This window comes from Pygoscelis adeliae, unplaced genomic scaffold (assembly GCF_000699105.1).
Source record: "Pygoscelis adeliae isolate BGI_AS28 unplaced genomic scaffold, ASM69910v1 Scaffold291, whole genome shotgun sequence".
In the NCBI taxonomy this organism is placed as follows: domain Eukaryota; kingdom Metazoa; phylum Chordata; class Aves; order Sphenisciformes; family Spheniscidae; genus Pygoscelis; species Pygoscelis adeliae.
In genome coordinates, this window is record NW_008824063.1 from 553285 (window position 1) to 565013 (window position 11729).

An 11729-nucleotide genomic window follows, 5' to 3' on the forward strand; every position below is an offset into this window, starting at 1 on the left:
GCGATGCACCCAGCCTCACCGGAGTGCTCCCCAAATACATTTGTTATTTACTGGGAACCCGTGGGCTAAAACAAGAGCATGAAGGGATCCCATAGAGAGGAGAAGGATTTTGTATTCGGAGCAGGGTTTGGAGGCTCTGCAGCAAACAGAGCATAGAGTGACTGAAGAGGACAAAAAGAAATACTGAATAACACCACCCCTTCACCAAACAAGGCAGGAGTCCCGTAGTATATGATGATGCAATTAAAGGCTGGATCCTGTGCCCAAGGGGCAGAATTACGATGGCAGAATGGTTTTGGTTTGTGGTTGGCTTGGTTTTTTTCAATGGGAAGGGAAATAAAAAATGGCTGCATTATAACTATCTCATTTCACGAAGACAAAGAAGAGTGCAGGGAAAAGGTGCAGCCTTCAAAAGAAAGGTCGCACTGCAACATGAACAGGCATATATGAAAAATCCTAATCTCCCCACTGCTGATGCAGCTTTCACAGCTAGGAGCTTAGCTCCAGGCACCCCCGCGCAGGTCTCTGCTGACAGCCGCAATATCCCCAGCAGATGCCGAGAGTCCTTTGCTGCATTCACGCCTTGTTCTCTCCTCTCGCATCCCCACTCCCCAGGCTCAGCCATGCTGTTTCGGAGGGGGAAATTCATCAGCCGCCAGTCACACCCTAGCCCACGAGGACAAGGCGGATGCCACTGTTGGCAGCACCTTCTTTGGCCCTCCTGCACTGAGCTGCACCCATACCCAGGGATGGTCCACGAGGGACACTTGGTCAGGGACCACGTGCAAGTGAGCAAGACATTATTAAGGGACTTACAAGATGGGCAGAGGTTCTCAGCCCACTCGTCATGGCTCTGGTCAAGTTCACTCAGAGAGAAAGCAGACATCATTCATGCCACTGAGCAAAACAGTGTTTTCCACTCACTATAATCCTGCATCAGGGGAACTAACTGATGTGACAAACTAGGACAGGAGGTCTGCAAGCTGTGTACCGAACGCAGCATGCTAGGGCACCCTGCAAGTTTCAGCTGCACAGGCAGGGTATAGCCAGCTCCCCCCAAAACACACAAAAAAGCAGGTTTTACACAGTATTTTGTACATTACGGCTTCTGTAAATCAGCACACATAAAGCAGTTGCTTACGGGAAAGCAACAGTCCTCCCCACCAACTGCTGCATTAAACACATCCAAAAAAAATTTAAAAGAAAACAAAACAAAAAAAAAAAATCAGTCAGTGGATGTCCTACTCTAAGAGTTAAAGAAAAGAGTTAAAGCTAGGAGTCAGCTGAAAGGTAAGCCAATGACTGACTACACAAGGACATAACTGGTAGACAGGCAGCACAGAGGTTTTAGTGGTTCTGCTGACACTAAACTCCACTACAGAGCTTTCTCTGGGCTCACAAAAAGGCATTTTCAGGGCCTAGGAGGAGTACCAGGCACCTCCTCTGCCCCAGGCTCCACTTGCAGGGGCGGTCTGACACTCTGCCAGGCAGTGTTCATCCTGGTCTTGAGGTTGCCTTCACAGCTCAGCTTTCACTATTGCCACAGTTCAGCGCAGAAGGACCTGAGACAACACACATGTGCAGTCCATGCTGTGCAAAGGGGAGGTGAAATTGCCAGGTAAGGCTAGCACATCACTTGGCAAACCATGCGGTAAGATGGTGCCTTGCAGACACACACTCACATACATACCCCCCTCACCCACACAGGCTTCCATATTTCAGATTTTTTTTACCCGCTTCTCTGAGGCGGTCAGGAATCCCTCTTCTGCTGCCTCCAGGAACTCTATGATGGGGCTCAGCTGTGTCACGGTCTGGATCAGCTCCTCCCTGCGCCCCAGCAAGCGAGCGGTCAGTGTCTCTCCCTCGTCTGTGCTCTCTGGGGGGAAAAGGATTCAGAAACACAAGAGAAGAAACAAGTCAGTCTGAAGGAACTGACAGGCTCCTGAAGCGAGTGAAACTCTGAAAGATCTAAGTGAATAGCAAAGCTCATCCCAAGCACAAGCAGCAGAGGAAAACCACTTTGCTATTCTCTTTAAACTCTATGAAAGGAAAACGTCTCATTTATCTAACAGAGCACAAAGCCATAAAGCAAGCTGGAGGTTAACACCAGGTTTGCAAGGCCACTGCTTTGTGTCAGACTCAAGTAAGAAAGGAGCTTTCAATCCTGAGGCTCAGCTGTGCTCTGACCCATGCTGGCTGCGCATCCCTCGATCCGGCCCTCCAGGGAGCGATAGGGAGAGCCCTGTGCTGCCTGCACCCTGCTGCTGCGGGACGGAAATGCTCCAGGATCTTGGTCAGCACGTGGTAAAACCTCCTGCATCTGAGTAAGGATACAGGGTTTCTGGAGACCTGCTTTGCCTGTAAGGTTGCCCACTCACTTTGCCAGAGGCTGCACCCACTTCTCTACCTGTTTGCTGCAGGGCTTCTCCGCTTCCCCCTTCCCTCTCCATCAAAGCCACTCTCAGCTTGGGATTCACGTCTTGAAACAGCTTCAGTAAAGACACGAGGGTCTGAGCATCTAGGGTTTGAGCACCCAGGTTCTGAGCATCCTTCACTTTGCTCAGCAGCTTCTTGAACATTGACTGTTCTCCTGCCTCTGCCAGACAGGAAGCCAGAGCCTACAACAGAACAGGCAAACACGGAAGGTTTTAATAAAGCCTAACAACTGCCCTGTACAAACTGACACAAAAAGCAGAAACCTGGAGGTTTTGTTCAGGGGACAAAAAAATTAAACAAAACAAAAAAATAACCACATAGACACACACCATTGAACTCAAGCTCCGGTCTGCGGCCACCAGCCCCGGGAAGGAGGGCAGCAAGCCCTGCCTGACAGCTCTTATCTTTACAGCCAGTCCCACAAACTGGAGCTGGTTCCAGCACCAAACATCTCTTCATTTCTTCCCCTAACAGCCAAATGCCAATAAGTCTAAGAGACCTAATAAAACACAGTTTGAACCCCGTTACTTTGGAAGCCCAAGGCTAGGGCAGGGGATACTAGATTTCACTGCAGAACAAGGAGATATCACTTGCACAGAAAGTAGAGAGCATTTTAAGTGGGACTTTCAAGAATCTCCATCCTCAAGTCACAATGGAGTTGTGTCTCCTAGAGAAAGCTTTGGAGAGGAGGCACGCGAACTCTGAGTGTCGTGGGCTCTCAGCACGCCTGGCAATCATGCCCAGAGCTCCAAAATCCACTCCAGTGACCCGAAACAGCAACCAGAGGCAAACATGCCTGCGCAGTTATGGAAATAAAAGGAAAAGAAATAAGCTATAACTCTTGCTCCCATTTCCCCAGAGCCCTTTAACGCTGTAAATATTGCCCCTAAAGACACATGCTCCCCAGCTCTCCAGGAGAGATGCCAGCCTTTCAGAGCAGGCGTCCTTTATTAGAGACTCCAGGGATGCTATAAAAGTACCTTTGAAGTGAGAGCTTAGCCCAGCTCCAGAGAGAGTGGCCATTTTCTGCTGTCATTGTCATTTTTATTTCTATGATAAAAAGACTGAATGCAACTGCTTGGGGCTGCACCAGGGGGATGGCGGACTTGCTTTTCCTCGCAGGTGTAAATGCTCATATATTAGGGCAGCGTGACAGTGCAATGACCTATTGCAAAGCGTATCCACAGAGGGGAAGCTGCAGGAGTCCCAGCTCTTACCCGCTAACAGCATTTTTCCTGCCGAACAGAGAGGCGTGGACATGAAGGGCTCTGTTATAAAGGAAGAAAGGAGATGCTGCAGACGTGCTGAAGAAGCAGCTTAAAGGTATTTTTTTAATGCAAACATTAATTTGTAATGAGACTTGATAACTAGATCATGTTTGTTCTCAAGGTTTGCAGCCTGGCCCCTTCCAGATCAAAATGATCCTGTAAAACACAAAATGTCTTGACTCTCACCATCCTAAAGGTGCTCAGCACCCTGCCAAATACATGTTTTTACTAATATGGATTAAAAGTAACTTGCATTGTTGCAATTTTTTTTTCTTTTTAATTTTTTTTTTTCAATTAAAATCAGCACAGCATTGCTACCCAGAGCTCCAGATAACATCCCTTCCTCAGTGCACGGTTTTGGTTAATGGAAATGAGTTTTCAGAAACTGAAAGGTTCTGCTATTTATAGTCTCTTTCTGGAAGACCTTTCCTTGGACACATTGCTCAGTGGGAACAACAGGCTTTTAGCATTGTTTTGAAAGAGTACACAGCACATTTTAGACTTACTTCGAAGCACTAACAATTCCCAAAGATCCTGGAAAAAAATAGAGAAATACTGATATTAGCTGGAATCCCAGCTTCCGCTTAGTCATAATGTGCCCACACATTACAGCCTGGTCCATTAGGCTTTCACTGCCTGAGACACTTGCAAAACCCTTCATGGCCAAATTGGCACAAATTAGCATACATCCAGCTTCCAGATTGGAGGAAGAGATGGGCGCTCTGAGCTGGGAATCCTGCTCACCAAGGTCTGGCTTAAGCTTGAGCTGTGCCACCAAATAGGTTCAATGTCCACTGAGAAGTTGGGTCCCAGTTGAGGGTGTCAGTTCTGGTGGCCATAACACTACTAACACAGTAGCTCAGTACCGCTATGGTCAAACACCACAAAACAGCCCTCCCAGTTCATCTCAAACCTCCCCATGTCCACGGCAGCCCCAAGGCAAGCTCTGAACAGGAATCTCTGCAGGTAACGCCACAGGAGGTAGGTCTCCTGTCTCCGTATCATCTCCACATCTTCCACATTTTTCCAGATTTCTTTCCTAACACAATCCATTCCTACACTGCTGTGTCCCTTTGCCCCACTGCAGGACCTCTTGCTCTGCTCCTTATTATCTTCTGCTCCTTCAGATGTCCCCTGCCGCTTTGGCTAGGAAGATGCACGAGGCTGCTCATGCAGAGCCCCAACCTGCTCAGCCAGAGCTGAGTTAGCGCTGTGTCCTCCCAGCCAGGCACTAATCTCCCTCCTCACACCAATCCACAGCACTCCTAGGAAGACAGTGCCGCTGGGACCTCCACCTCCCTCTCCAAAGCGATCACGAGATTAAGTTTTTCTGGGTGGGGACAGGGATGCTCGAAGAGCAGCTGGTGGCTGGCCCTGAGCCTGGCCTGGGTTGAATTCAGTTGGTGTGCCATCCTGAGGGATGTCCTGGGACATGGAAAGGACCTCAACCAGATGGGCAAGTAATGTACATCCCACCCGAGGGTGCAATGGCCCATAACTGAGACTAAAGAGGGATGTGGGGAGAGAGGGAGGGCAGGTCAATATGGTCACTAGCCCAGCTGGCCACTAGCCTCTCCCTGCAGGTGGGCAAGCAGGGTGTTATGGCTTTTCATGCCTTATCCATTCTCCTGCTCCCACCGTGAGAGCATGTCTCAGCAAAAAGCTACTTTAGTGGCTATTACTGAGTGATCTCCCTCAAGCATCAGCTTCAGAGCAAATGCAAGCACCCAAAGCGTGGTGGGGAGGGATCTGCAAGAGACAGGCTAGAAAGCCATGGGGTTTAGGGTGACAGAAGCAGCTAGCTCCCTTCAGACCCCTCCCTCACAAGCCAAGGCACATTCATTTACAAGACTCACCCCTGAACATGGTAAATCCTGTGCCCATACCTCAATGCCACCACCATTCCCTGAGGAGAGCTGCACTGGCCATTCAGCGAGCTGCAACGTCCCTGACCGCAGGAGGCTGGGCACCACAGGGAAGCTTCCAGAGACATAATCATCAGTCCTCTGTGAAAGCAAGCTGCCTTGGGCTTTTTTACTGGTTAATTTTTGATATGCATAAGGTGAAGGAAATATAAAAAAGCCACTGGAAACCTGCACAGACAGAGACGCTGCCCACAGGGTCGGTGGCATGGACAGCACAGGGACTGTCTCTATACATCTGGACCACAGAGAAGCTCATACGCTATGACTGTGTCATGAAGTCTATCAGCTATCACTGTGCATACAATAATCAGAGAAAAACTAGGTTCCCATTTCTGGTTCAGATATCTGAAGTGTTTTTTTTTCAAGCCTGCATTTGTATGTGACTAATGAGGGAGACCCCAGTACCAGGAAGGCTCCGTGGAGAACGCTGACCCCTGCTTGCTCCACACAACAGGAACAAAAGCTCAGCCCAAACTTCCACACAAGTACACCAGAACAGAGGGAAAAAAAGTTCTCCAGCTCTGCCACCACAAAATAAAACCCTCACAACCTATCACTCCTAATCAGGATGCAGAAGATAATGGGAAACTTCTTTCTTCTGCCGCATCCAGAAAACCCTGCAGCTGCAAACGAAGGATGACAATAATTGGACAGGCCCATAGGCAATGGAAATGATCCACAAGCACAGTGACATTTATTCTACACAGGAGAATCAACGTCCCCCCACTTCATCTGAACCCAGTAGTAGAGGGAACAAATGAGCTGTGCAATAATTTGAATTGAGTTTCTCTAGGAGAGCACAGGAAGATAAGACTTGACACCAGCAAAGCTCTTCTACGCTTCCCCAAATTACTGCAATTTCAGTCTTGTTCTCATTTCCAAGCAGGTTTTACCCAGGCCAGAACCAAATTAGATAGGAATAGTTTATGTGAGATACACAGAGAGACTCAAACAAAAACAACCCCAAAAATCACATCTCCCTGTACAGAAAAGCAACACGTCCACATTTTTCAGCTCCGGGAGAACATAACATCAAACTTAGAGAGAAGCAACAATACTCACAAAAGCAAGCCCTGCACCACAAACCTCCTTGGGAAAAAACCCCACGGCCTAACAAATCTCCACTGGAGGTGGCAGGAAATAAGGCAGCAGCACCGGAGGGCAGCAGACAGGAGCACAGCGGGGAACAAGGCACACATGTAGGGATGAGCTCACGAGCAAAGGAATGGAAATACAGAGGCTACATCCAAGGCAAAATGCCACTGAAACCAGAGAAGCCTAAACACCAGGACAGCCTCGGTGTCAACAGGCAGGCTTGCAAAACCCCCACGAACACCCGCAAGCCCCCACACTGCCCAGGCTTTGCTGTCCAAAACACACCGCTGCTTGCCTATAGAGACAAGCCACACAAAAAAGGCTCCTGAGCAGAAGAAGGATGTGCACGAGGGATGGGAGATCCCCCCTGCAGCAGGGCAAGCACGCCCAGCAAGACTGCTTAGTGCAAAGAAACGGCATCTCACCGGCTTCCAGACCAACTTTAACTTGCCCCGAGGCACCTAAGAGACTTCAAGCAAATGACTGGCAAAATAATACAAAAAAGAGGAGGGGAAAAACAACAAGGAGAGAGAGGAAAAAAATCCATTGACATCTACCACTGGCACAATCTCAGCCTTAATTACGCATCCCGAGCTGGGCTCTTCGGAGATGAACTTGCACTTTAAGCATGACTTTAAAAACACACCGCTGTGTTTCCCCCCAAAGAAAACACCGGGCCTTTGTGGGAAAAAGCTACTCCGTCTGCTGGAAACAGAGCCCAGGCTTGATGCTGGTGCCCACAGGTCCTGCTTGTCCCAGGGGGGAGCTCAGAGAGGGAAAGATCTGGCTGAGCCCTTGCTTACAACAGGCTGCAGTCTGTGCCCCCCACTGCCCTGGGGCTGACACTTTTCATGCTTGTCAAAGCTGAGAAGTGATTTTTCGGGAAGGCTTAAAGAAAATCCATTTCTTATTTATTCAGCGTTTATTTATAGCTGCAGAAAAATTGTCCAGCTGCCGTTTTGCCGTCAGATACCCAAACTGCCTCTGAGCTCCGCAACGTCTCGCTTGGCTCCTGCTGCAACAGCTCATTGGGGAGCATAAAGGGCCAGGCACAGGTCTGTGAACCTCACCTGCTGGGTCTTGGAGGTGCTGAAGAAACATGAAACAACAGTTACTGCAAAGCAATAGAAAATGGGGCTGTTATGCAGAGCAGAAGCAAGGCAGCACGCCTGCCTGGGCACTTTGCAGGTGCTGTTCTGCCCTGCGACTGTGGAGGCAGCACAAGCGGGCAAGGGAAGGCATGCCAGCACTGGTGATGCCTGCTGGCACGGGTGCATGGAGCTGCCAAATCCCTTCTGGCAGTGCCCATCCACATCGCACAACACCCTCTCCCCAGCTCTGCTGCAATTGCCAAGGTGCAGAATAGGTAAAACCTTAAACCTTACATATATTTCTGATTGGGGCGACGAACAAATGTACAAAAACCTAATCCTTCTCAGGGCGCGCAGGCATGCTGACAGCAATGCACCCACAGGTGCTTGTCAGCCCAGCCAGGCTTGGGCTTGCTGCTACAAACACAAATTAGGACCCACATCTCCCTCCTAAAGCCCCAGAGATGTTAAGTTCAACACCATCAGCAGGGTCAGCAGCTAAGGGAACACAGCCTTCCCTCCATGAACATTTAAAGGCTCGTCAGAAAAGAAACCTGCGCTCCCCGACTCAAGGGAATTCTTCTCCCTGCTGTCACACAGGTTTTTCCTAATAAACATGTTGCCTTGGGTTTTTAAAAGCAGAATGCCACCACAGCCAAAATGTCCCATGGTCATACTGGTACTGGAGGGACCAAGTGTCTTGAATCCAGACAGCTTCCCAGCCAGCAAGCGCATGGGAACGTAGACAGCATCACAGCCCCCCGACCTAGGGAATAGCATTTCTCAGCTTCAAAAGGTCAGCTAGCCACGGAGCCACTGAAGAGCTAGCAATAAAACACTCACATTCTCATTTTTCCACACACAGAAAAGGTACACAGGGCAGTTCATGCAGCCTGGTATGAAAAATACTCTATCAGAAACAGCCGGGGTGAGGAGAGCAAGTACAGTCCCATCCTCACTCCACAGTGTCCACAGCTTTTTTCGCAGACCCTGCGATCGCGCAGCAGCGTGCAGCCAGCATGAGTGCCCTCCCGGACGCGCCGCAATCATTTCCAGCCTCCGTGTCCTCCTGCACCACTGCTACACCAATACGGATGTAACTTGTTGTTTCTGTAGTGGCTTCGAGCCGGTACGACAGCTGGTATCTGGCTACTGTTCTTCAGAGCCCAGAGTATCCTTCAGCATTAACCAAACACCAGACTCAAATATCCCCTCCAACAGTAACTCGAGCATCATTCATCAGCGACAACTGCTTTTAAAGCGGCACATCGCCAGAAGCGCCATGGGGTGGCACCCTTAACCCCCCCCCTCCCCCTGTAATGCTTCCCACGAGCAGCCTGCCACACGCAGAGCAGAGCAGATGCTCCACGGCAAGCCCTCACCAAGGGCTTGGGAACTCTATTTTGGGATCTCATATGTCAGTCATTTACAAGTCAATACAGTTCCCAAAGCAAATACCATAAACAGGAGGAGAGAAATCAGCGCTGGAGCTCTCCTACAACACAACGAAGATATCTTCAGGGCAGAACATATACTTCTTTACCTACGTGCACGAGCAGTTTGCTCTTACAGATGCTTCTCTCCGGGGTGTTGCTCAGGTGAGCACGTGTTGCCCTTCAAACAACCAGGCACGAGGGCCCCAGTTGCCCATGAAACAATTTCCTAAACAGGGCACAAACTATTCTAGCCCTCAGCAGGGTGAAGAAAAAACCGGTATCATTTACCCAAGTAAACACACCTACCTCCTTTTGAGAGGCATCAATTTCTCTGCAGTCTTCTAGTCTTTTCAGCACAGCTCGGGCATCAGAAAGGGCCTCAGAGAAAAGATTTTCGTATCGAAGAAAGAAATCCAGTTTACAGCTTTTGCTCTCTGCTGCTGTGTGAAAGAAACAAGATGAGTTATTTGCTAATTGAAGGGATTCACAGAAAGCATGATGTGATTGAAAGGCATCAGTTTGTAACCAGCACATTGGCTATAATAGGGAAACTGTGACTCACAAATCCCTTCTAAAGCTATCACACAGCCTGGAGGGAAAACCAACAGTTTATTTAACACCAGTTATAAATGGAACATTTATTTTAAACCCAGTACAGCCTCTGTTTTCCTCCCATGCTGAACGGGAGTTTAAAGGATAAGGTAGCATTAGCAGGCAACTCCGTTCACTTACTGTTACACAGATTGCCTTATCAACCTCATGTCCTGCACTAACGCAGATCCCGCTGTACATCAGATGAAACCACATGCATGGGTAAGAAAAGTTTTGCTCACTACCACTCTGGTAAAGTGGTGAGAGTGAAGCAACTGCAAAGGCCAAAGCAGAGTATTGCACAGTGCCAAAGGAAGAAAAGGGGTACATGTTGGTGCTGCTCCCAACCCAGGGCAAACTAAAAAGAACAAACACAGAGGAAAAGATCCTCCATAAGAGGAAAACGTGAGTCAACGCAGTTGCAAATAAGAGGCAATGCTGTGCCCAGACCTGTAAAGTCTCACCTAAATCCCTTGCTCCTCCTTTCTCCTCTGGAGGCTCAGCAAGCTCCTCTTCTGCACTGCCACCCTGCTCAGCACTGGCAGGCTGATTAGGATGAGAGCCTGAATCCTCCCGGAGGGATCTGGAGTCACTCAGCATCGCATCCTGGTGAACCCAGGTGTGACTCATGGTAAGTTCCTGGCCAAGAGGAGAAACATCTGCTTCCATTTCTGCTTCTACAGGGCCAGGAGAAGGGGAAACTCCATGAGGGAGAAGGATATTTGCTTTTGCTTCAGCAGGTTTTTCAGACTGGGGCAGGTTATTAGCTTCAGCGCAGTTTCCAGATGAGTCTGCCGTCTGGCCGGAGACTTCTCTCACTACCTGGTCCTGAGTCGAACAGCTGATGAGGTCCCTGAGGAGGTTTTTGCAACTAACAGCTACATCAAACATCTGCAGACTATCTGCCACGGAGATTACTTTGGTGAAATTGTGTTTCCCCAGTGGGAGTTTGCCGCTGTACATCATCTCCAGCAAAAGCGCAAACTCCTCAGGGGTCACCACAGAAGCGTCGATGGAGATGGTGTCTGTGCTGTCCAATAAGGATTTAAAAAGCAGGCTGGCAGCAGCCAAAACCACCTTGTGTGCTCTAAAATGAACGTTCCCAATGAAGATGGTGCAATCACAGAACTGCTGCTCTTTGCAGAGAGCATACAGCTGCTGCAGCAGCTGCTTGCTGTAACTGGGAAGCTCCATGGCACCAGTCTACCGGCCTCCTCTCACCGTGGTCTCCACACCGCTTTCACAAAGCCCAGCTAGAGAAAAAAACAAGGGATTCTGTTAGCACTTTGCTCACACAGTAGCAAGACAGAAAGAAAGAGTAAGCAAAAATCACTTTTCAGTTTACACCTCCTAGTAGCTTACTGTGCTGCAGTTCAGTGGTTACAGCAAGAACAGGCCCCTTCCTGAACTCACACTCCCCAAATTTAGCAACTTACCCCACTAGAGCTGAAAAGTCTAGATACCGTTCAAATATAAATACTTCAGAAAGAGCTTGGAAATGAGTACCGAGTCCCAGGAGTTATAAAAAGGGAGAAGAAACTCCCTGATGTGCCCCTGATAGAGCTCAAGGAGGTGTGAATGCTCTTCAGATCAGGCACTGATGCTGAATTCAGTAGCTGGTTTCTGAAAGGGCAGGTGGGGAAGCAGTGCAGGAAGACCTGTTCAGACCATCTACCAAACACAGAGGAGAATCTGAGGTGTTGGTTTTGACCTGCAAAGCACTAAGTGGTTTGGGATGAGTTAATTTTCTCCCCACATCACTGCTAAGATAGAATCATAGAATAGTTTGGGTTGGAAGGGACCTCTAAAGGTCATCTAGTCCAACCCCCCTGCCGTGGGCAGGGACATCTTCAACTAGATCAGGTTGCTCAGAGCCCCGTCCAACCT

General features: G+C 49.0%; 1 protein-coding gene across 1 annotated transcript in view; it reads right to left on the minus strand.

The window, feature by feature from the left end:
- ZBTB40 (zinc finger and BTB domain containing 40) overlaps positions 1-11078 on the minus strand; it is a 35416-nt gene extending 24338 nt beyond the window's left edge. The window contains exons 1-4 of the mRNA XM_009334117.1: positions 10307-11078; positions 9558-9691; positions 2408-2618; positions 1734-1876 (exon numbers count right to left, since the gene is read on the minus strand). Of these exons, the coding sequence (XP_009332392.1) occupies positions 1734-1876; positions 2408-2618; positions 9558-9691; positions 10307-11036 (1218 nt within the window). The 5' untranslated portion in view covers positions 11037-11078. The remainder of the gene's footprint in view (positions 1-1733; positions 1877-2407; positions 2619-9557; positions 9692-10306) is intronic.
- Between the last annotated feature and the right edge of the window lie 651 nt (positions 11079-11729).